This window comes from Halichoerus grypus, chromosome 3, assembly GCF_964656455.1.
Source record: "Halichoerus grypus chromosome 3, mHalGry1.hap1.1, whole genome shotgun sequence".
NCBI classification, from domain to species: Eukaryota; Metazoa; Chordata; class Mammalia; order Carnivora; family Phocidae; genus Halichoerus; species Halichoerus grypus.
Window position 1 is genome coordinate 178,653,215 of NC_135714.1, and position 26,457 is coordinate 178,679,671.

The following is a 26,457-nucleotide window of genomic DNA, read 5'->3' on the forward strand; positions in this document are numbered from 1 at the left end:
CTTCTACACACAATGATGGTACACACACTAAATGCATTTCCAAACACGTGCAATTTGGGTTTTTTTTTCCTATTAGTGAGAGCAACCTAAATTCCATTTTTAGAATAGTTGTAAACCAATAAACTAATGCCAAGTGTAACAGATGCATAAGTAAAGAATCTTCTGCCCTTCTGCTGCTTTTAGTTGTCCTATTCATTTTGCAGGTGATCATTGGGGTAAAAAGGCACATTATCTTACAGCCTCATTCATACACTGGATGGAGAAGGAGGTTTCAAAGGTTATAGGCCTCTATGATATTTGCACATCTCTTCTAGGTACCAGTGAGGAAAACCATGGGGAAAGCAACTTTATAAATATAAAGGCACAAAGAAAATTGAAACAAGCAAAAAACAATTCTGGATGTAACAGAGGAGATGACAAATGGTGTGAACTTTTCAAAACACTCTACAAATAAAACAGCATTATTCAACAGGATGCAACAAAATTGGGAAAAGAAGCAACAAGACATCATGAGACATGGAGTCATGTGAAAGAAGCAGTTACGGACATAAGCCACAAAGAGGATTGCTTTTCTTACTTGCACAAGTATCTTGAGGGGTTTGAAAGGTCTTTCACCATGAAGCACTCGCCTCCATTCACACAGAAAGTTTTCTCCTTCTCTGCACACTTTACAAGATGGCTTGTCCCGGTTGTAGATGTAGACGTAGCTGGATAGAAGATAAAGAAGGGGAAGGTTTACATGTGTCTTTCCCTCTTCTCAACAACCTTTAGTCTTAAATCCTCTTAAAAGGAAGAGTTCACATAAGGTATGGCAGACTTCACTACACTTTCAGGTTTAATAAACAACAGCAAACAAGTGAAGTACTTTCTGGGTGTAATTCAATAGAATAAAATTATCAAAGGGTAATCACAGTTAATTAATTTAATTAGAATGAAATAGGAAAAAGGCTCAACATTTTTTATAACCAATATTTTATCTTCTAAGGAAGTTGGAAAAGAGAAAAGACCAATTGCCAATAAGTAAAATATATTTTCCAGGAAGGCTCAAAGATAATGATATAAAGTCATGTCAGTGCAACTCAAGTTCAAGGTCACTTTTGAATGGCAACTACTTATTTATTTTGGAAATTACATTTTATGTGTATATTTGACCTTATAATTTTTAGATCTATATATATTATGTATATAGATATCCCTATATATGGGTGTATATATATATATATATATATATGGCAAAGAAGAATACAAGGTGGCTTATTTGTTCCTAATAAAAATATATATTATTAGTTATATACATATTAACATACAGATCAGGAGCCATTCTATTCAAAATTTCTATTCTACTCAGAAGAACACCGTTGAATGCCTGACTGCCACCATACTTTTGAGGAAATGGAAAGAGTCTAATAATGCTACAACAGTAGAAGAGCATGACAAAATTCATCCATTTTGAATTAGGAGTAGACACTAGTCTTAATTTTGGCTTACAACTATGATAAGCTTGATATCCACTTGTCAAACTTCAGGTATGTGAGAGCAAACTGAAAATGATGACTCCACCATTAGGCACATGGATTAAATGAAGCCAAAGCTCTCGGTCCTGAGACTCAAGGGCATTTTGTACCAGAACTTCTCCCAGCTTATACCACTGGGAACACCATTAAGCAGTGCTCAGTCTCAAGCAAAAACAGTCTAACTTACATAATGTTCATGACCGATATTATCAGGATGTAAAGCAAAAGCATTATGGTAAGCCAAGAAAGATCCTATTGACTTCTTCAGATAAAAGAAAAAATATATATATGTATCTCTAGACAAAATTTTTTCCTGGCTACTGATTCATTCTTAGTGATTTTTAATTCCTTGACTTCCTTCCCAATTTCTATTTTATTATTTGCATGTGAAACTCAGATGCCCTTTTTTACTTTTATTTGATCTCTCTCTCTCTTTTTTTTTTTTTTCATTTTCTTTGGCTTTTCTTCTTCCTTTCCTTCACAAGTCCCCATTTTGTTTTGCTTCGTTTTTGACTTCTCCAATTTTGATTTTTACTCTAGTTGATAAAAATACTCAACGTCTGATTATTCGGTTTCCAAATTACGTAAGGCCTTTCTTGCCTTGCATTCTCCCATCGAGGACATGTTTTGGGGCCATTTCATGACTCTCAGCATGGCTTTTAGGGGTAACAGCAAAGACGAGGCAGGCTGAGTTGCACTTTAGAGATAGATCTGGTTCAAATCTTATCTCCTATTAGCTTTGAGTCCTTGAGCGCATCACTTAGCCACCCAGAATACAATTCTCCCATCTTGAAAACAATGGTAATGGTACTCTTGCAGGATTTTTGTAGGGATCATAAATAATCCAGGTAAGGGAACTGGCACAACCCTGGCACTCAATGAGTAGAAGCAGGTATTACTACTGGGCAAGTAGGGAAGGTATTTATCAATCAGATAAGAATCTTGATAATGGAAATCTGGGGATTTCAAAGTTGCATGTTACTCTTGAATCATTATGATGAATAATTAAGACTTGGGTCGATTTTTTTTTAATACTCCAAAGAAAAGTCCTTTCAAAATGTATTTCAAGGTATCCTTCACAGATCTACAAACCAAACAAAACGAACTAAGGAGAGGAGGAAGAGGGGTGATTTTACCCTGTATTATCAGCTACACCCTCACCTCTTTGTCAGGTAGAGGGCAATGTAATTGGCATCATTTTGTTTAGTAAAATCATAGAGTACACAACATTTCTATCGATCACACAACATATCATTTGAATCCAATATTAGATCCTCATGTGAAAAACTTGGGCACTGTGTATTAATATTTCCATCCATGGACATTGCTTTTAAAAGATACTAGGAGGAAGTTTGCCTTAAATGTTCAAGGTTTTGTGCTTAAGACTTTTAACTGCTGACAGGATACTGTGGGATGACAAATTGGGCCGGGTTCCCTTGCTGCCCCAGGGGACAGTACTGAGCGGACCACCTGCTGTGTGCTGTCTCCAGTCATTCCCACAGAGAAACTCTTGAGTGTCCAGCAGACCCCAGTGGTCTCTGAATCCCTGACAGGTTGCCAAGGATTACGCTTCACCCAAGCTGAGCAGCAAACACTGCACTAGGCTCTTCCCGAACAAATCCTGAGGCTTTTACTAAAAACAACGAAACCAACATTCCCCCCAAGAGCAGACACTCCATATACATTATAAAACTAACAATAAAGGTTAGCAGTGATAGAAGCAACAGACAGATACATCATACCTATTCCTTGGACTTTAAGATAAATGTATGTTAAAACTAAAAATAATTCCCCCTTGAAGGAAAAATAAAACAAGATGAAAACAGAGAGGAAGGCAAACCGTAAGAGACTCTTTAACTCTAGGGAACAAACTGAGGGTTGCTGGAGGGGGGTGTGTGTGTCGGGGGGGATGGGGGAACTGGGTGATGGGCATTAAGGAGGGCACTTGATGTAACGAGCACTGGGTGTTATATGCAACTGATGAATCACTAAATTCTACCCCTGAAACTGATAATACAGTTTACGTTACTAAATTGAATTTACATAAAAGATTAGAAAGAAAGGAAATAATCTCCCCTTTTTTGGTTTTTAAAAATATTTCCCTCTGAAACGATTATCCTTTTAATGCTATCCTGAAGCACCAAGTTATGACACATTCATTTGAAAAATTCTTAGATCATCACCTGAGGCTAGCAATGGTAAATCTGATGGTTAAATAATTCTTGGAGAAAATTCAGTAGCAACTATCTTTATATGATCATAGACTATTGTGCTTATTAGTATTTCTATCGTTTAGCCGCAGCAAGAACAAAAATGATCATGGAATTGTAAAGCAGTAATGAACTCCCAGGTGATGCCAAGTGTCAGCCGACTAGGTACAGCTGTTCTGAACCAACAGCCAAACAAAGGAATAAGTTGTAACTGTCTGGAGAATCTGGGATGGAGATGCTGATACATGAACCCTTCAGATTTTTGCCAGGTTTCCTTTTATTCTCCTTAGTTCAATGCAGTGCACAGCCAGTCTTAAGCAGATCTATAAATTTTGCAGTGATGCCCTTTCTCCTTGGCTTACACATGCTGCATTGCTAAGTCAGTTTCCATTTAGGAATTCTGCCAGAAATTAATGAAACAGACAAAGCAGGTTCTTAAACCTAGCTATGGAAACGACATTCTTTCTGGGGGAGCTGGGAGGACTTTATCAGAGATGAAGCTAAAGGTTGTGCGGGTAGAATGTGTTTCGATATATAAAAGATGACCCTCACAGTTGTCCCTGGAAGTAGGTGAAGTAGATCTCACTCATTTGGTACTTAATAAACCGGCCTCTCACCACTTCGTGACTAGTTTATTATAATCCGGGAGTTTGTCATCTTCTTGTAAATTGCTAAATGAATAGCAATTAGGGATAGTGCAAAATACGAAGCTACTACCTTTATGTTTGCCATTTATATGAATACTTTATCTCAAACACACTTTCCCTGAGATGTGAGCAACTACAATATTACAAGGAAGAAAGTATAAGTAAAGCAGTAACTTGTGACCAGACAATGAAACACTCCGGTGTGTTTCACTCTTGACCTGGTCTCTCCTGGCATATAGATCAGGACTCAGGACCATCCCTGGGGAGGCTGGACAGTTCTCTGACTTAGCCAAGGATCTGGACACCAAGATCACCATTTACAGACTCCCCAGATCCTGCCCCACACAGTAGGGCTCCCTTCTTTCTAGCCTGCCTTCCTTCTTCCCTTCTTCCCTTCCTTCCTTCCTTCTTCCCTTCTACAATTCTTTAATGATTGCCTATTATGTGCAAGACATGAGGATAACAACTAGAGTTACTGGGGTTAAAAACTGTAAGACTGTGAACAATTCTTCCTAAAAGGAGACCTTTACAGATAAAATGCAGTGAAATGAGTACTGGAGTTAGCTGAGAAGATTCAGATCCAAAGCTCGATTTTACCAATTACTCTGATCCAGCTAACCTGCCTCAGTAAATTCAGCTGTAAAATGTGCTGTCACAGGGTTGTTGGGGAGTGTGATAAAATATTTTGTCAGTTGCAACACTGCATGCAAATATGATACCGTTACTATTACTAGCGGTATAAATGTGGAAAAAAGAAAAGCAAAAAACGTATCTGTCCAGACTCAGGAATTATATATAATCAAGCCTCAAATGTTCTTAGTATATTATTCTTCTACAAATTATGAAGAGAGATGGTCTAATTTGGAAAGGTAACCATTGCATGACTGCAAGGCATTAAGTACCTATCAATAATCTACTCTATTTTAATTGTATCATAACCACTTCTTAGTAATTAATAACCACTAAAATTTGCCTATATATTAAACTGAAGGGAACAATTTGAAGTAAAAGAAAACTGTCTTAAACATTTCTGACCAAAGTTCCAAGTAACTGAATCAAGTGTACTTATAATATTGTTATTATAAGTTTCAGACTATAAAATATAAAAAAAATAGTGTGATGTTCACAGTATATAAGACATAGTATAAGCTGTTTATAATGTAACATTTTGGAAACCATACATTATTGCACACTTTTATAAATACACAATAAAAATCTAAGGACTAATGAAGTGTTCTCTGTTCATCACTAAATATTTTCCCACAGAATCACACAGTATTTCCTGTAGAATGCCAGGCGCTTTCTGCTCAAGGAAGGCTGAAAAGAAAACAATGTTGGAAAGGATGGCTTACTTTCTTGCTTGTTTTAAGTGGTGTTTTCCTTATCAGAGAAGTAGACAGCACCAACAGAGCAGGCCCATTACACAAATGTAAATTGCTGATAAGAAGCTTCTCTATTCTTCTTTGACAATTAGCAGGGATTAGCAGGAGTGTACGGTATTTATCCTACCCCAAGGAGCCATCATTAGACCCTGTCCTCCCTGAGTGAAGGAGTCCTTACTAGCAGTTTTTAGGACAATTCTTAAGGATTTACTTGCAGGAAAATTAAACTAACTAACTCTATGCAGTTTTCTCAATGAAATATACAAAGTTTAACAATTTTTATATTCTAATATGAAACTGTCAATCGCTACATTACAGGTTTTTTTCTTTTTCGTTCTTTCTTTTTAAAACCTTACCTGTGATATCTTCAATGGCTCTGTATTTAGAAATCTGCATGCTTTTGTGCTCTTTGAACTCCCAGTTTAAAAAAAAAAAAAATCTGAAATTATTATTATTCTTGCTCGGAATACAGCTCCTTGCAATTAAGTGCTAGAAGCACTCTGAACTCCCACTGAGGGGAAAATGCTTATGTGGCTCCTGAAAGGAAAGCTTTGGAACAGAAGCTGAGCAGAAAGAGCTGGGCCACCTAATGTAGCTTCTGTTGATGACTAGGGAATGAAGTGGGGGGGAGGGGGAGTCATTAGTTTTCCAAAGGAAAAGTCCAGAGCCTGACTCAGAAGTCCTGAAGCACTGTCATTCTGGGCTGGCCAGTTTTTCTGAGTAGTAATTCAATCCTCTGCTGAATGGTAAATAAATTCTTGAAGAGGAAAAAATGACAAGAGGCGATAAAAAACAAAAACAAAAAACAACAACAAAAATACCCAACCCTGTGCTGGCTTGGAGGTTCCCAGAGCCAATACAGTGATTTAAAGTAGCATACCATTTCCTTGGCCTCTCCTCTACTGAACTCTACTAAGGAACAAAAAGGGAAGCCAGAGAAGAAGCGTCATGAGACCATAAATGAAACCAGAACTTTCTAAAGTAGAATTAGGGCATCTTGCTTCATGGACCCACGAACTTACAGCTGATAAGCTAGAAGTGCTTAGAGGTTTGCAGACTACCCACAAGGGAAGAGTTTGTCTAAAGAACAAGCTGGCACCAAGGGCCAATGGAAATTAGCTTCTGCATCATTTAAACACACACAGAATGGTGGAGAAGAAACAACTTTAACATATCTTATAGTTTATCCCATATTTAAAAAGAGGGTACAAATCATCTCAAAAGAATAGTCCTATGGTCTTTAATAAAATACCTCTAGCAAAGAATTCAGAGGTGCACAGGGGAAGGCTGCCCAAGGTCACACAAGTGAATTAAGAAATGCTTGCTTTCTGTTTTGTTAAATGTATATTGTGGCTTAAGTAGGTTAATAAGATTGCCTTTAATTCCTCTCTGTCTTACAAACTCTCTGGGCAGACCCTATTATTTCTTCCTTCTTCAGCAGAATGAAAAGTGACCTTTGGGTGTTTCTCCTCATAAAACAAAATTATAATTTTTGTTGTAACACTGATCTCATTTGTAGCTAAACAGAAAGCAGATTCTAAGCTCCCAGCAGTTTGCTGAGCAAATGATTTGGTGTCACTAGATAGTGTTATCCTTAGAAAAATAAAATTGTCAAGAAAGGTTATTTTCAAACATACAAGTTGCTATCTTTTTTTCCTTTTCTCCGACAGTGCATTTGACTCATGATACAATGTAATCACAGTCTACTACTTCTTAGAGCAACATCACAATGACAAATACTTTATAGGATGTCAGAGATTTTGTAAAGAAGAGGGAGAGGGAGTCTCTTCCCACAGTGGACCATTGGCTGGTTGGAGCTACAAGAGAGCTACATTTTCTTCCTTACAAAGCCAATAATCTTTCCTTAGCTAACAAGTCAACTCCAGAAATACAGTTCGGGTATATACTTTCTACTAATCACTCAGTGTTATTTAAGTATAAAATTTCCAAAGCCAGGAGCTGACAAACTTTCAAGCTGTCCCTTGAATCTTTTCCCATCAAGACACTATTCTAAAGGAGTCAAATCCATCTAGCCTGAAAGCAAATAGTAGCAGTCCATTTGACTGGCTTAATTTGATACCTCTATAGATCTCCTCAGGCTAAATGCAGAAGGTACATTGTTAACTACACACTGCATTTTCTACCAGGATCAATTTAGTTGGGAGAAGGTCATGTCAATGTAGAAAATGTTAACCTGTCAATCTGAAAATTAGTCAAAAGTTTTGAACACCAAACAAATCAAAACAGAGAAGACTGATCAAGGATTCAGTTATTCAGCAAGCTGCTGAAATTACCATGTGACATTTAATGACATAGGTTAATCTATTCATCAACTAAAATACATTTAGAAATGAAAGTAGATGAAAGGTCACAAGATAGAAACTAGGAGGCAAATTCATTTATCTTATTCAACAAATCTAAAAAATCATGGCATATCAGACAATAAAAGCCATATGGTCATTTCAATAGATCTTGAATCAACATTTGATGAGGTTAACCATCAATTTCCATAAGACTATCAAGTATTATCCCCCAAATCAAACCTGAATTTTAATCAGGCATCCACATACAGTTACTAATTTGCAGCAAGTACACAGGTCAGAGAAACACAATAAAAGACACACCATGGCATATAATCAGCAAAACCCAGACCATGGAGAACTCTTCTGGGGAAATCACCCGGCTTTTTCAAAACAAAACTAAAGGAGGATAAACAGACAAAGAGAGCTAGATTTAGAGACAGGCCAAAAGAATGAAAGAAAGAAAAATCCAAAACAGAGACATTTAAAAGAGAGTTAAGAGACATATAAACCACTCACCTTGCATCACACTTGGATCCTGATTCAAACAGTTTTAAATGTATGATATTTATAAGAGGAAATCTGATCACTGATTAGATCATTACTATTTCTATGGGGTTATCATTAATTTGTGGGTGTCAAATGTACTGTGGTTATATTTAAAAACAGTCCTTAGCTTTTAGAGATGCATACTGAAATGTGTATATATTCAATGATAACATGTCTGGAATTTGCTTCAAAATAGTAAGAGGGAGGGTGCCTGGGTGGCTCAGATGGTTAAGCGTCTGCCTTCGGCTCAGGTCATGATCTCAGGGTCCTGGGATCAAGTCCCGCATCGGGCTTCCTGCTCCTTGGGAGCCTGCTTCTCCCTCTGCCTCTCTCTCTCTCTCTCTGTCTCTCATGAATAAATAAATAAAATCTTTAAAAAAAAAAATAGTAAAAGGGAAGGGAAGTAAGTTCGATCAAGATGAAAAAACAACAACAACCACCCAGTAATTGCTGAAGTGGATGATGGCTACATGGAGATTCATTATTCATTGTTTCCTGTACTTTCATATGTTTAGTATACATGCTTATATGTGCATTATATGTTTAAAGATACATTTATGTATGTTTAAAATTACAAATGCAAAAAATATCAATTTCAGGCTTTTCGATACATGTCTTGATAAAGTAGAATCAGAATGATACTCTCTATTGCTGAAAAAGATCTACTTTTAGCAAACAATCTACTTATATCATACTTAACATTGAGACTCTGGGAGAGCTTTCCATTAATGTAAAGATCAAGCTAAGTATGTTGACTGCCAATGCTATTATTTAACATCGCTCTGAAAGTTCTAACCAATGCGATACACAAAGAAAAAAAACAAAACAAAACTGTAGTATAACTGTAGGACATGAGAAGATGAAATAATCATTATTCTGGAGTCACTGGTAAAGTGAAAAAGTTGCAGCCAAGACTCTAGGACTGATGCATTTCCTTTTTTTTTTTTTTAAAGGATTTCATTTGTTTGAGAGAGAGAGAGCGAGCACAAGCAGGGGGAGCAGGAGAGGGAGAAGTAGGCCTTCTGCTGAGCAGGGAGCCCAATGCGGGGCTCAATCCCAGGACCCTGGGATCATGACCTCAGACAAAGGCAGATGCTTAACCGACTGAGCCACCCAGGTGCCCCAGGACTGATGCTTTTCTAATCTGACTATACCATATGTCTGTTGATATGAAAGAACCCATTAAGAATAAAGAGTATCACAGTTGGCCTAAAGTTGCAAGTTACACAGATGCTCAAGGCAGTAAGCTTCCTAGAAGTTACGGAAGCACCTTCATGACAGCAACTGATTTCTGACAAAAGTTTTAAGAAATCTCAATTTTCAATGTTTTGCGTAACGGAGCCTCCATAAAAGTGTAGAAAAGACAGGCTCTGGGCAATGCAGACACAGTCTTCCAAGTGTTTCTGGTTTGAGCCAGGTCCTTTTGATGAGTGGTCTGGAATACAAGAAGGCTGGATGATAGTCCTTAGGTGGCACCCGTGCAGCTTTAAACCCCCAGCTGCACATTGCTACACACCATTTAGCCAAATTCCTGCCATTCTGCGTTTGGGTGATGGCTGTGGACATAAATAGCCAGATTCTGTTTCTATAAGCACCACATTTTCCTCACTCAGGTTAAAGGCTGCTGCACATAAAGGAATTAAGCAGTGAGAGCATGTTTGAACATATGAATCTTGCTCTGTAACACTTGGCTAATTTCAGTCCATATATTTTCTCAAACTCCCAGGAGTGCCTTGTTTCCAGGTTTGTGATCAGAATAGCCGAACAGCCCTCCCTGTAACATGATGCGTTACGTGTGTAGCCGCAGTGTTTAGGTTCCCAGCACAAATTCTACACAACCAAATATCACATGGATATCTAACATTTTTCAATACCATTATTGTTGTTCATACATGACTGATCTGAACCGGAATAAAGCCAGGTTTCCAAAAACACGTAACTTTAAATGCTTCATCTTAAAAAAAAAAAAATTGCTGCCCTGCCCCCCCCCCCCCAAAGGACTAGCTGGTCCCATAATATTTAGTTCACAGCAGGTCTTGTTTCTCTAAAGAGCATATATTTTTTAGGTTACAGTTGGAGGCCATGGGGGAGGTAATAGTACCGGCAAAGCCTATGCCTTTACAGAAACTGGGCCAAAATGATAAATTAGCCCTGACTCCATTATGCCTAAAGAGGCTTTCCCTTAAAGCCTTGGTGTTTTTGTTTTGTTTTTAATTTCTGGGCCTCTACCCTCAAACCCAACAAGCACCTGTTTTTCTACTGCTGGCGCTGATTGTTGTTGTTCAACGGGAGGGTAACAGACAGGTGTGCGTGTTGAACTCTTTTTCCAACGTACACAATTATTTCTAAAAAAAACCGGGGCCATGTGTTTAGTGTCTTACGATCATCATCTGGCCTAGCTGTTATATATATATATGTATATGTATACATCATTTGGTTGTGGGAAAAACTCAGTGGAAATCATCCTGCTTATAGTAAAACCGAAAAAGGGCATGTTGAAGCACATCACAAAAAAAAAAAAGTAGAGTAGAGGTCAGGGTTTTATCTAGGCTTGCCTAGCTATTTCCCTACACTGCCAGAAACAGGGAATTTTAAGGTCCACACATAGGATCTTAGTTATAATTTATTAGCTTTTCTTGGTGGTGATATATCTGTCTGTGTATATGGACTAATAAAACACTTCCATCTCCTGGAGCTATAATAATTCAGAATGGCTGAGGTCTTCCCCCTTTTATTTTTTTTAAGATTTTTTTATTTATTCATTGAGAGCGAGAGAGAGCGAGAGCAAGAGCAGGGGAGAGCGGCAGAAGGAGAGGGAGAAGCAGATTCCCCACTAAGCGGGGAGCAGGGCTCGATCCCAGGACCCTGGCATCATGAACTGAGCCTGAAGGCAGATGCTTAACTGACTGCGCCACCCAGGTGCCCGACCTTCCCCCTTTTAAAACATAAACCATTCCTGTAGATGCTGCACGTGGGTGACTAATTCAGTTCTTTGTTCTTTCCATTCATTATAAGGTGCTTCACACCCAAAAACTGATCAGGAAAATAGCTCAAAGCAGGGAATCATGGCTGTTTAGTACACCAGCTGGAAGGGAACCATGGCCCTACAAGACCACCTATACAACTCCAGGCAGGCAAAACCAGATCCTAAATCAGGTCCACTTTGCCAATTCAATCCCTCACATTCCCATACAATTCCTGGAGAAGAGTCAAATGTCTTCAGCTGAGATCTGTCATTTCTCCAAAAGCTTTCAAGAAGTCCAACACTTTGCAATACTAAATGGTATGTCTAGTAGGAGTCTGCCTTGCTAGTTCTGCTCAAATAGGCATTGCTAATACCTAGTGAGCAGTGAATTTTCCAGTTCAGTAACTATAGAATCCAGTGACTACCGTAAGGAGGAGACATGTGCAGGGTTAGTTATGCTTCTGAACCCCACCGAGGGAGAGCTAACAGACGACAGACAACTTCTGGTTATATTTCTAAGCACAAAACAAAGCCTTACCAGGCCAAAGAGATCTTGTTAAGGAGGAGGAACCAGACCTCTGACCTTATTCTTTATAAAGGCCTGTTTTATTCATGGCTTTCTCCTTAAGAAATCCTTACCTCTGAAGAATTTTGAAATAGAAAACACTTTCATTAAAAGAGAGAATTTTTCTTCATGATACACCTGCTCAGTCCCCGGGATGTTAACTGTCTCTGAACAGAGATCAGTCACAGCGCTTTTCTGTTGTGAGGCACCCTTCTCCTTGTACCTCAACGCCTAATGTTATATTAAGTAACTCTAGTACTTCAACTTTTCCCAAGAACTGAAGAACTCAGGGAAGTGAGTCACTGTTCTACAGAGACCACACAAGTCCCTGGAATTAAACGTTGATAATATAAATGGATCTTAATCAGCAGACAGATGTTAAGAATTCAGTGAGCCTTCATTAAGGTATCCCATGATTTTTTCCCTGGTTTTGGTTCCTAGGCTTTTGTTTGTTTTTAAGTCTAATTAATTAATACTATATGTTAATTCATGAGTTACCTAACTACTAGACTATAAGATTATTCTTGATAACTTTCTAAGCTCAATTTTACCCTTTGTCAAATTCAAGCCTCCAAATACCAGCTTGCCGCTTTGTTTGCCTGTTTTCGTTTTTTATTTATATGTTTATTTGTCTTCAGGATTTGAAGACCGTTTTATCTGTGAATTATTTTAGTTGTAAATGATGAATTGTTCAAAGGTGAACAAACAGAACACATGGACGAACAGATGGAAATTATAAATGAAAACACGGTGTCAAAATATTTCTTCTAAAGTCAGAACTAGGCATTGGTAAACCCACAGTAATATCCACAAAAATTGCTGGCTACATATATTAAAAAAAAAAAAAATCTTGTCCATGCACGTCAGAAAGTAAGCAGAAAGTAGTCAAATGGTGGATGTAGGGGGCAAAGGAAGGATGTTGGGTCTGTGAAATCTTAGTACTTCTTGGAACCTAAAGAGTCCATTTGAAGTTCAATTCAATTAGGAAGGCCTGAGATGCCAGTTTTGTGATGTAAATAAGGCTGTAATATGCCTCATGGATTAAATTTAGGTGATTGCAGGAGGGTTCATTTTAACTGGAGAACTTTCGATGCTCAAGGTGGTTACTTTCCTCCGTCTCTCTTTCTTCCTGTTGAATGCACCAAATTCCTTGGGCTGATGGGCTGGAAAAATACAATTTATCGTAAAGTCTAGCTTCCAATCCTAACGTGAAGTTAGAGTTTCCTATGTAGATCTATGATCATATCAACATGGCAGTAAGGAAACTTGTAGAAACTAAAAAAGTCTAGTGACCTGTAATCTGTTAAATGGGCAGGGTGATCTGTTAAATGGAGAATCACATTCTGGCAACAGGTAAAGTAAGTATATAGGTGGAGGTAAAAAGAGAAAAGGTGAATGAGCTAGGAACTGAGTCATGGTCTTCTGATTTATGGGAACAGTGCTCCATGCTCTAGACAACACTGATGACCATTTCAGCAACTCTGTGAAAGAAGATATGAAAGATCCAATTCTGGAGATAATGAATATTTCTGATTTATTAAAAATTTTGCTCTATTTTAGAAGAAACTCTGACTAGGCATAGCATGAGGTCAGAACAAAGTTCTGACTGCTCTTAGATCATAGAACCATAGGGGCAGAAGTCCAGACAGATTAAATCTTTCACTATCGTAAGTGATTATAAGAAAGACTGGGGATGGCACTAAAGTCTTAGCTGTAACTACCCTCAAATGGTCAGGAGCATTTTATAATCAAAATAACAAAGAGAATAGCCTCCGTGCTCAGCTAAATCTGATGACTTAATAAGGTAAAATGACATGTTCAAAGTGAGATGAGAAGTAATCATTTTAAGAGGTTGACATGGATCGGTACGGATTCCAAATATAGAACTTGTCCCTAGGCGTACTTTAAAATAGGAGGCAAGTGCTTTAAAAATTATTCCAAAGTTGAAGAACATTCACAGTTGCTGCTAACAAGGCAAAGCATGTTTAAGTTCCCTGTCATGCTTCTCTCATCCCCAACCTCCAACGCCTTTTGTCTAGGTAATCCCTTTTTGACTTAAGGTAATCTTTAAGACAGGTAAGGACATGAGAAGCAGAGAGAGAAGACATTTTATGATTGCAGACACGGAAGAGTTCTCTGGGTATCTTCCTCTTTTTTTCCTTTTTTTTAAGACTTTATTTATGTATTTTAGAGATAGAGAGCATGAGGAATTGGGGGAGGGGCAGAGGGAGAGAGAGAATCTCAAGCAGACTCCCTGATGAGCGCAGAGCCCAGTGCAGAAGCTTGAGCTTACCACCCTGAGATCATGACCTGAATTGAAACCAAGAGTTGGACACTTAACCTACTGAGCCACCCAGGTACCCTAGCATCTTCCTCTTTACGCCATAAAAACTATTTTCTCTAGTAATCTTGTCTTCTGAAATAAAATCATATTCATCTAGCCCAGCAGGTATTTGGCATTGATAATGTCTGCTATAAATGGTAATGTCATGTTTTTTCCTTCTTTTCCCTTTCTTCTTTTTCTTTCTTTCTTTCTTTCTTTTTTCTTTCTTTCTTTCTTTTCTTTCTTTCTTTCCTTTCTTTTTCTTTCTTTCTTTTCTTTTCTTTCTTTCCTCCTTCCTTCCTTCCTCTTTCCTTCCTTCCTCCCTCCCTTCCTCCCTTCTTTTGGAGAATAAATGAATGCTGAAGAAACAACTTATCTGTATGGTAAAGGCAATACAATTTCCAGCAAAGAACAAGAAGACTGATGTTCTTTAAATATCTGTAGTTGACCAGATATTCTAGTCCTGTAGCAGTAACAATAACCCTAAGAAATAGGTAAACTTTTACTCTTTTCACACAGCTTAAAGAGGATGAGCTGCAAGCCTGTGTTCTCAGGATAACACATAATGTGGACAGGGATTCCAAGGCAGGTTGACTTTGAGGCCCAGTCCAGTGAAGCATCCTATTTCATGGGTCTTTCATTCTATGACTGCATATCTGAACTTGTAGTTAAAAATAAACAGACAACAAAAAACAACATCTTTTTCACAGGCTATTAGAGAAGCCCTGTTCTACCACCTTCCAGAAAGCATTACTTTCTGAGTATTTCCCTGTGTTTGTAAACTGTATGTCATGGAATGAGACTTAAAATGTTACTTTTAGATTATGCATTCTTAGCAGAAGACAGGAGGCTACTGCTGTTCAAATCAATGTTTTTTAGTCTTAAACTCAGGGGAAAAATGCTCAGTCCACATTATCTAGGATCCTATTGTCTGTTTCAGAATAAAACGGTTATCTTTTCTGTTAAGCTTTGCTAAGAACTAGAAAACTAAACCAATCCTAAGTGGTTTAGTATACATTTGGAAAGTTATCAGAAATTCAATTTTGTGGAGCACCTAGCTGGCTCAGTCGGTGGTGGAGCATGTGACTCTTGATCTTGGGGATTTAAGTTCGAGCCCCACGTTGGGTGTAGAGATTACTTAAACATAAAATCTTAAAAAAAAAAAATTTGATTTTGTGCAATAATACTGCAGGAATTCTATTTAATTTCCATTCAATTGATCCCCATTTTCCTTTTCAAAATTATTTTTAAGAAAATTATTTAATTTTCATTTATTAATAATTTCAAAGTTAGAAAAAACTACCTCATTTATTTCTTTATGAAGCTAACGTAAGAGAAATTGTGCATGTACATATTATAAATGCACTTACAAATATAAATATGCTGAGTTATACACATCACCGGGGAGCTATGGCAGCAGGAACTATTCCAAACAAAATGCTAAATTTAGTTATGATGCCTGCACAATATTCAATATTTGCATAAGATCTGTGATTGACCTCAATGCAATATTAATATCACTAGATCCGTTAAAAGCAGATTGTACTCAGTAAATAGGGAGGAAAGAAAAAAAAAGGTATATCTATAAGAGATGCAGATAAATTATATATAATGAAAAATGATCTCCAGTGACACTTGAAATTAGGCTCATTTTGTTGACTGCTAATTTTTCTTTAACCTCATTTTCATATGACATAATCACCGACAAGAAGTTTTTTTTAAATTTTTTTTCACCTACAAGAAGGTTTTAAAAATGGGTCCTGTGGTAGCATCCCTAATTGGAAGTCCTGACAATCAAGTAATTTAAATGAGCAACTCATACAGAAATGGACTATTCTAATTAGCTCACATAAGCCAGCTTTCTTTTCTCTTGGTTAGGTTACATGTAAGGAGCATCTCATCAGACCTTGATTACCATACCCGGCCCTAAGAAAACTAATGCAACAAATCAGAGAGTAGCAGACATCATTAAAGTGTTGACTAATGGCAGATGACTGCAAAACTGGGATAAGAATGCATACTATAGAGTTGAGTTGCTTCATTTTCATTAGCCTCTGTTTAGTAATTCAGCAGATTTTTTTTTTTTTTTACTAATTTTTTTCTTCAGTTGACTGTGCCTAGTCTTTACTTATTTAAAACCTGAAATATTGCAGGGTAAGTCACAGATTTGTTCAAAATAAGTTCAAGCTTTGGAAGAATTGTGAGAACCTCAGAATTTTACATTTCTCTCTGCAGTAAGGTAAGTCAACTGAGGCACACAGCAAAGCTATGATACAGTTTTTTCAAACTGCCAGTGTTTAAGAGACACGACTAAGACATTGAACTCTGTACTTTCAAATGCTCCATTAACATTTTTAGCTGAGCATCCTTTGTTTCCTAAAAATAAGCAGTCAATGTTGAGCAGAAATGTCAAGAAATCAATAAAAAGTAATCAGGAAGAGTGTTCAGTGTCCTTGAGAAAAACTCTGAGGGCAGAAAGGGAAGCTTGGGCACAGCGGACAGTTAACATTCCTATGTTTTTTTCCATAATAAAAAGGAAAAGCAATATGTTAAATTACTTTATTTAAAAAAAAAACACGTAAGTGTCAAATGTCACCCTGGACCATACTGCAGTTAACGGGGTTGCTTTCTGTTATAAAAATCCACAACCGAAAGCTGCCGTAAAGAACTGACTCCTATATGCAGGGTTAGATACACCCACGTGTGATAACAAGCAACAGAGAAGAAAGCCTCATGTTAACACTTAGTTGCTTTAGCTCACTATTTCTATCATCTCTGAGGGAACATTCTGAGGGAAAGGAAATAACAATTACTGAGTGACTTCGATGTGTTAGGGAAAAACTACACGCGACCCCATAAAGCTCTCGGAAGAGCCTGTAAATTCTGTATTTGTTCTCCCACTTAGAAAGTAAATAAAGTCTGGGGCACCTGGGTGGCTCAGTTGGTTGAGCATCTGACTCTTGATTTCGGCTCAAGTCATGATCTCAGGGTCGTGAGATCGAGCCCTGTGTCCTCCGTGCTCAGCCCAGAGTCTGCTTGAGATTCTTTCTTCCTCCCTCTCCCTCTGACCCTACCCCACCATGCTTCCTTGCTCTTTCTCTCTCTCTCTCTAAAATAAATAAATCTTAAAAAAAACAAGTAAATAAAGTCTCAGAGAGAGTAAGGAGTTTGCCAAGGTCCTACAGATAAAAAACTGAAGTTATGATTCAAACTCAGATCTCTGATTTTCAAGTCCCTGTGCCTCTAAGGCATCACTCAAGTATTTTGCGTATCTTCAGTGGTGGTTCTTAACTATTTTTGAGGGCCACAGACTCCTTTCAGAATCTGGGGAATGCTATGGATTTTTGTTTATGTCTGCAAATAAAAACCTGGCATACAATATTGGGGTTTCATGGACCCCCCCCCCCCACCGCTCCTCTGAAGCCAATTCAGTTATTCCACAGATCTCCAGTTAAGTATTCTTGGTATGAGGTCTGAGTCTAAAAGACCTTTAATTTCTTCTATAATTCAGAATACTCAATTATCATCATTCCACTAGAGATAAGAGAAAAAGCTGTTCCTGTCTATTCATTATTTTTACTTACTTTGTTTCAAAGGCCTTTCTCATTAATCTGTGTTAACCATATTAGAAGCAAATGTAAAAACATTTAAAATATCTCCAAAATTATAGCAGATCAAGATAAAAGTACAAATTAAGAAATGAAAGCTTATTTAGGATGGTTTTTTTGGTATAATGTAAGTATAATAAAGGTGATTTAACCTTTTGGACTTTATTACAAGTAATGCCACTCTATTATACAGATTACCTATGATAATGAAAGAATATTTTATTTAAAAGGTGCCCCCACACAGAAGACATGAACAGACATCTTTCCAAAGAAGACATACAGAGGGCCAACAGACACGTGAAAAGATGCTCAATACCACTTAGCATCAGGGAAATGCAAATCAAAACTACAATGAGATATCACCTCAAACCTGTCAGAATGGCTAAAATCAAAAACATAAGAAACAACAAATGTTGGTGAGGACGTGGAGAAAAAGGAATCCTTGTGCACTGTTGGTAGGAATGCAAATTAAAAATAGAATTACCATAGGATCCAGTAATTCCACTATTGGGTATTTACCCAAAGAATGCAAAAACACTAATTTGAAAAGATATATGGATCCCTATGTTTCTAGCAGCATTATTTACAATAGCCAAATTATAGAAGCAGCCCAAGTGTCCAATGACAGATAATGGATAAGGAAAATGTGGCATATATAGAACGAAATATTACTTAGCCATGAAAAAGGATGAAATCTTGCCATTTGCAACAACATGGATGGATCTAGACAGTATAATGCTAAGTGAAATAAGTCAGTTAGAGAAAGATAAATACCTTATGATTTCACTCATATGTGGAATTTAAGAAACAAAACAAAGGAAAAAAAGAGAAAAACCAAAAAACCAGACTCTTAACCACAGAGAAAAACTTACGGTTACCAGAGGGGATGGGGGAAATAGGTGAAGGGGATGAAGAGCACACTTATCATGATGAGCACTGAATCATATATAGAACTGCTGAATCACTATATTGTACACCTGAAACTAATAAAACACTGTATGTTAACTACAAGGAAATTTAGGAAAAAAAGAAACTTAAAAAATAAATAAAATAAAACAAGGTGCCCTCACAACTTAAAAAAACACTTTGTACCTATGATTTTAGAAGTTGGTAGTGGGGGAGGGGGACTGGGAGGAAGAGGATCTCCAACGTTTTCCTTTTTATTGAAAGAAAACAAATATTAATAGTCTTAGATATTCTTGCTGTTAAACCTGGACTAGCATTATTTAATACAGAAACCTAATTTTCTGAAAGGTGGCTGCAGCAACAACTTATTTTAACAAAAATCCACATTCCTTCTAAAAGAAACAAAACACAAATACCATGAACCTTGTAGACATATTTTTAATTCATGTGTCTTCATATTGAAGTGCATAGCTTCAAAATGCCAAGGGGTTGCCCTCAAATCTTTTTTATAATTTTTAATGGAAAATTCAAAGTTGAATTACTTTAATATTTAGTACAGAAATCCACTGATACAATTTTAAATATTGTTGGCCATGAAATTTAGCCTAGGACAGTATTATTACTTATTTTAGGTAGTATTTTGTTACTGCTACTAATCAATATAAATATAACAATGCATGTTTATTTTATAGAAATAGAATGACAAGTCTGCTGTATCAAATAATTGGTTATAAATTACTCTAATTAATTGAATTAAAAGAACCATTTATCAAGTGATGAATAAGTGTTGCATCCAAGCACAAAAAACCCTCTCCTTTAAAATGCATTGCTTTTTATATTTTTAGAATTTTCAAATAATCTTTAGAATAAAAGAAATAAACTGGTTTCACAATAGGACTTTGTAAGCTTACTAAATAATTGAAATTATGTTAACTTTGATAATAGCTAAATAGTATTTATCTTCAAAGAAACAAAAAAGATTTATTTCTAAAGCCTTCTTTTGTTGAAATCCTATTCTAAAGGATTAATTTTGACTATGAGTTTTAAAGACCAACTGAATCAAATTATGTAAGACTAACATTTGATGAAGTATTATTTGAGAAAATCCAAAAAAAAAAAAAAAACCCACTAATCCTTCCTTACAATTTCAAGGTCCAGGTCTGAAGAACCACTGCAAAGGAATTTTTTAAAATCTTTTTGAGGATCTGCAACGTTTGTCATAATTATAGACTAATATTCTTAAGTGAAAATGGTCAAATTTTTCTTAAAATAAATTATTATTGTATAACTCTGTGACCTTGGGACATGATATACACAGCCACATCTAAACATACACACTTAAAGATTTTAATTTTCAGGTTTAACTCAGAAAAAGCAAATTGGCCATCATATGCATCGAAGTCTTTTTCCAGACACTATGCCAAAGTGAGTCCATTTGATTTGCTCTGTGGCATATCACAGTGTCTCAGATAAAATAGGACAGTTCTATACATCTTTTCTTGTTTGTCTACTCATTTCCTTACACCAGTCCAATTTATCTAGTAGTAGAAAGATAAACTATTCAAATACATCTATGCCTAGGTATGGATCTATTTGAAAATCTCTGGCAAAGTTTTCATCTAAGATGAGCTTCTTCTTGACATGACAAACCTTTGCTCTTACTACCTTGCTATCAGCTCAGACCCCTGAGAGACACAGATTAAGCATTTGTGAAGCTGGTAGAGGTATCCAAACGCTGGTCTGGATCACTTTTATCAGTCTAATGTATCTCATTTTGCTAAATCATCTCTCTGTGAGAAAATTCCTCTTGACTTGGTTCACATCCCTCACACCATGGGTGTCTACTCCATCCTTGTGGCGTAAAATCAGGCCACTCCTCTCCTGTCCTGTCCACTATTCATGTCCCACGTGTTCAGGTTCCTGAAAGAAACCTATTCGTTCTTATCTTTTTGCTAATCTATAGCCTAAGGCTAAACCTTTGTCTTTAATGATAAACTTGATATTCCTGGCTTGGATCACACTCTTATTTTCCCTGGCCCTCTGGCTCCTACCACTCCTGACCACTTAGTAAAACCAAATCTCTGACCCAGGCACAGCCCCGAGGCAAGGAGAATCCTTAGATGTTGGCCTCTCTGTTTGCCCCCAGCCTCCCAGCAGTGTGGGTTACAGAAGAAGGGATGAGACTCCTGCCATTTAATAATCAATAGTCCTCACTTCTTAAAAGTTAAAAGAAAGAGATCAGTTTCCTTCTCTAGGAGGGGTACAGTTCCATTACTAGATCAAGATTCACTAGCTGTCTTGCCCCACCTAAAACAACACGGCTGGATTTAGCAAATAAAAATACAGGCTATCCAACTAAATTTGAATTTCCTATAAATAATGAATCCTTTTTAGTGTAAGTATTCCCTATGCACTATTTGGGACATACTTTAACAAATTATGCATTGTTTATGCATAATTTGCTTCTGAGCTCAAAGCAGCCCAGGAATAGGGTACTGCACAAAATCTCAGAGTCAGGTTTTTAACAATATTCCGTTATCTATAGGTCTCACTACACTATGGAGTGAAAGCATATCAAGTCCCCAAAGTAGGCCGAATTTGCAACAGAACTGCTCTGCTCTCAGCACAAACACCAGAGCATAGAAGATAATTTCTGAGTACTGCAGGTTGAAGGGGAGAAGGTGAAGAGATGCAGACACACCTTTCAAACTATATGCTACTAATACTCCTAGCAGGCTCTCTGACGGAGGCCCAGAAGAAGAGGAAGAATAGCTTCGTCATCACACATCCCCATTTCACTTAGCCACCACGCATGCCGTTGATGACTTAGACAGAAATGACGCATAATAGGAAATAGCGTTGACAGGAAAGAGTGGAAAGAATGTTGGCAAAATGGAACTTGTTTGGTGTACAGAAATCCGCTTGGCTAAGAGGCTCAAATTTTACTACTATATTGAGAAGGTAGATGACATGGGTGTTTGCTGCAAAAGAATCTAGGCAAAGGGAATTAGTCTTCAAATATATCAAAGTGGCATGTATGGAATGTTTATTTAAGTAGGCAAAAATGGAGTACTACAGGAACATCAATTTTCTGCTGAATATATGAAAAAAAATCTGCAGAGCTAAAGAAAGAGAAAATGGGTAAGCTTTGGTGAGATGGGCATTTTCTTCTAACTAAAGAAAGTACGGACTAGTTGACAGGTGGGACTCACTGCAGTGGGGGTAGGGTTGGAGTTGGGACCATTCAAGATTTCTTCCAACTTGAGGTCCTATGACTGGAAGGAGAGAATGAAACACTTTATCGGTGATGCTGGTGGTTTGGGCTAAACTCAACATTTTCATATTTAAGCAAGATCTGACAAGATTTTACAGACCACAAAATGATACATATTAATCTTAATCTCGAGCATCCTGGTTCTAATTCGTCAATTTGTAACTGGTGCACATTGAGACCGGAAATAAAGAGCAGATCAAGAGGAGATCCTATTACAGAGTGGAAAAATATCTAATATTCTTTATGTATTTTCCACTTCTATAAATCTCTAAAGCAAAATTTTTGCCATTTTAGCAGTTTTTGTGAAGTATAGCAGAAAGTAGTTAAAATATGTGGTCACTTATCACACACAATCTTGCTAGTCCTAAAAGCTATACTTTATTAAATTAAAAAACTCTTTTGGCTATCAAAGAGTATTTCTATGTTCGCATTTTAAAATATATTTAACAACAGAAACGACTCTACATTTTATTAAGGCAAGCCAATATTTTCAATGGTCATAAAAAGCATAGCGCAATGATCACAAATCTAGAATGACAGGCATTAATGCATCTCCGTCCCCACAGATTACTAATTTCATTGATGAGACTTCCTATAGCTTTTATTGGCCATCAGCAGATGAACAGGGGGCGGGGGTGACTACAGGCCCCAGGACCAATAAAACCTGCCTGTAAATGATAAATATGAGCTTGTTTGTGCTATGACTTGAAGAACACCGTATTTCAGTGATGCTTTTCAAGCAGAAATACTTGAACAAATTCCACTAATTTCCTAACAGGAGTGGCAAAATAAAGCAGGGAATCGTCAGATTTATTGTGCAGAAACTCAGGCAACATTTATGTACTTTTCGCAAATCTAAACTGGTTTGAGCCTTGGGAAATAAAATCTTGCCTTCTGATACAGATTTTGAACCACCCCTTTTGTTTGGTTGTTCTGCTGTTGTCTCATCATAAAATATGAGAGCACTTGTTTCTAATGTTGTGAACGTGACATACAGATGAATCTTCCAGTCCATTATTACAAAAGTTCTTTCATTGGGTCTTCTGCAAAGCTACTTATACAATTTAGTAAACCTTTAGAAGACTTAAGCCTGAGGGTATCACCTCTCCTCACTTGAAAATATCCAGATTATAAATAGAGCTTTGAAAAAAGAAATGATCAGTTTGAAGATTCAACTCTCAATTCATTTAATCCAGCTCAAAAAATCACTATAAAAATTCACCAGTCTTGCCACAGTTTTTATTTGCTACGTGCACCCCACCTCTCCACTTTTACTGCCTCTCCAGAGGGTAATGGGAGATGGAGAAATGGGGAGAAAAAAGATGAGGAAAACATTCTTTTTAGTGAACCTTGCATATATCATCCCTCAGCTAAGGCGGCTGGTGGGCAAACTGGCAATTTGTTAAATTAACTCATTTCCTCTGAATCATTTTTTGTTACTGAAGGGCCACGCTCTGTTCTATAAAGAGCCATTAGTTTATAAGTGCTTGTTCAGCATATTCCATTTTCGCTGATGGTATCTGAAATTAACCAGTGTCCCTGCAATCACAGGGACGTGGACAGTAAAACCATCCTTACTAGAGGTCACTACTGTACAGTTCTAGCATGTCCCTAGAGAAAGCATCACATTTTGAATGTGTTGAATGTGTGATAACACTACCTCAGTGAAAATAATCGGTAGTTAGCCATTAAGGGTCTTTAAAGACCCCAAAAGAACAGAGCATAAACTTTAAATTGTGTGAATACCTTTATTCCAAATACTTAGCAAAGTTTTCCTGTGTTGGTTCCAAAATTTTATTTATTTTTATTTTTTTTTTAATATTGTATTTATTTGTTTGAGAGACAGGGAGAGAGAGAGCACAAGCAGGGGGGAGGGGCTAAGAGAGGGTGAGAAGCAAGCTCCCTGCTGAGCAGGGAGCCTGACTCAGGGCTTGATCCCAGGACCCTGAGGATCATGACCTGAGCTGAAGGCAGATGCTTAACTGACTGAGCCACCCAGGCGCCCCTGGTTCCAAATTTTTAAAATAGTTTGGATTTATTACTATTTCTTTTTTTTAAAAAAACATGTTTTGTATATAAGAACAGATTTTCATTTCTATATTTTCCTTCCTGTGAACAGACTGACCAGAAGAAAATAAATTATATTTTCTTTACCCAACGATTTACCAGAAGAAAAAAATGCATTCAGAACTGGTTCTGACTTAAGAGTCCCTATCAGTCCCCAAGGTCCTGAAAGAAACTACTTTAGAAGAAAAATAGGTAGAAGTAAAGAGAAAGTAATACAAATACAGTCATTTCTGTCTAAATCATAAGATTTGCTTATATGTGGTAGGAAAAATTCTTTTTCTTATTCCAAGTACTATTGCTACTTCACAGATAAACAACTAATATTCAGCTGATAAAAAATTCAGAGTTTTCTTCCACTTCCTGTCCCCTCCTATTTTTTTTTTTTTTTTTGAGACTGGTATCAGATGTACAATGAAGAATATTAAACCAAGAAGTTGACTTTGCATGTACCTTCATGAGCAGAACTTTTTTTTTTATGACCTGTTATTACGGGGGAGGAAACAGACTAATTTTATTTGATCCTGTTAATGACTTTTAGACTTCCGATTTGATGTCTCTGATCCCACTAGAAAAGTCTAGGAATCATCATAATCGTATAACTTTGCACATGAGTTATAAATATGGCATTAGAGCCCACACCAGATATTTGTGAAAATAATCAAAACTTTAAAAATCATCAACAGAATAGTTTCTCCACTACCATGAGACAAAAAGAGATCAAAGTGTCTGTCAGATCATTCAGGAAGTCAAAAAGATGAAAGGATGTTTCAAAACTAATAGCATTTATTATAGTTTTCAGCCCCACTCTAAAACAACTAAGGAGATGAGAAAACCTGAAGAGTCCCAAGGGGTCAGGGCATCCCCTCCCTGCTCTGTAGGGTTCCTGTTCAGGCTCCAATTGGCTCAGAGCCCTCTTGCGCTCCAGGGCCAAACAAGAAGGCTAAAGAGGTGGGGAATGTCTCAAAAAGCTTCACGAATTATCTCCAAACTCCCTCCCCTCCTCTGAGATAGGAACTGTGTGAATCACGTAGGAAATTAAAATATAAAAATATTTCTCTAAACAAATAGAATATATAATTAAATACTATCTAGTTACTGATTTATTTGAGGTAAATCATCATCAAACTCAAGCAAAATTGCGCTAGGGCACATTTGGTAACTTTTATGGTTGCTTGAATTATTGTTGAAAAACCCAGCCATTAGAGAGAGAGGAAAGAACTAAAAGACAAACAGAAGACTGTAAGACAAATTAAAATAGTTTCAGCAACTTGTGATTCACCTCCTTTTCTGGATTGTTCCTTTCCTCAAGTTCCAAGAGCTGACTGATAATTTTTGCAAGTGAGAACTCACAGTAATTCATAACATCCATGAATCCATGCTCCTTTGAAAGCTCATCTCTAGGGGCACCTGGGTGGCTCAGTCAGTTGAGCATTGGACTTAACGGTTTCAGCTCAGGTCATGATCTCAGAGTCATAAGATTGAGGCCCCACGTGGGGCTCTGTGCTCAGTGGGGAGTCTGATTCTCTCTCTCTCTCTCTCTCTCCCTCTGCCCCCCCTCAAACAAACAAAAAAACAAATAAATAAATAAATATTTGAAAGCTCATTCTACCAGCACAATTGCCCGAACACAAGCTGCTGTTTGTTTCAACAAGGTCACTTGATTTTCCTACATGTATGATTACAACAAGTCTGACCACCAGGCACATCTGAACTTAGAATGACATGCTTTTCACAAGTCCACACGTTTTTCCACAAGCTTCCTGAGAGAAATAAGTGATGGTGATGAACTCGAGTCAGTTTTTAGATGTAGGCAGTCTCTGATCAATGCCTTAAAGACAGCACTCGGGACATGTTTTCCTTAAACATCCATTTCTTATTGATTTTTTGTGTTATATATTACTTTTATTCTTATGACAGGAAAAATAATTCCAAGGTTTTCTATTTTTGATATTAGGTATGCAAGCTGGCTCAATGATAAGAAGTTACTCTTACCAATGAGTCATCCTAGGAGCATATTTGATTTCTGGGAGAAGAGAAAATATAATTTCTAGCACTTTGATTTATTTTGTGATGAAGTCTCAAGGAAATGTCACTTATGTGATCTCATGATCTTGATGTCTGGTGTCAGTTTACGGACTTTCAAATTC

General features: G+C 37.2%; 1 protein-coding gene across 16 annotated transcripts in view; it reads right to left on the reverse strand.

Annotated features, from left to right (window-relative positions):
• NRG1 (neuregulin 1) overlaps positions 1-26,457 on the reverse strand; it is a 1,097,062-nt gene that overhangs the window by 35,331 nt on the left and 1,035,274 nt on the right. For 15 of the 16 annotated variants that reach the window (XM_078069637.1, XM_078069636.1, XM_078069635.1 and 12 more), the window contains one exon: positions 578-707. In XM_078069637.1, coding sequence (XP_077925763.1) covers positions 578-707 — 130 coding nt within the window. Of the gene's footprint in view, positions 1-577; positions 708-26,457 lie in introns of those variants that run through there. The other variant, XM_078069644.1, reaches the window with a different exon arrangement.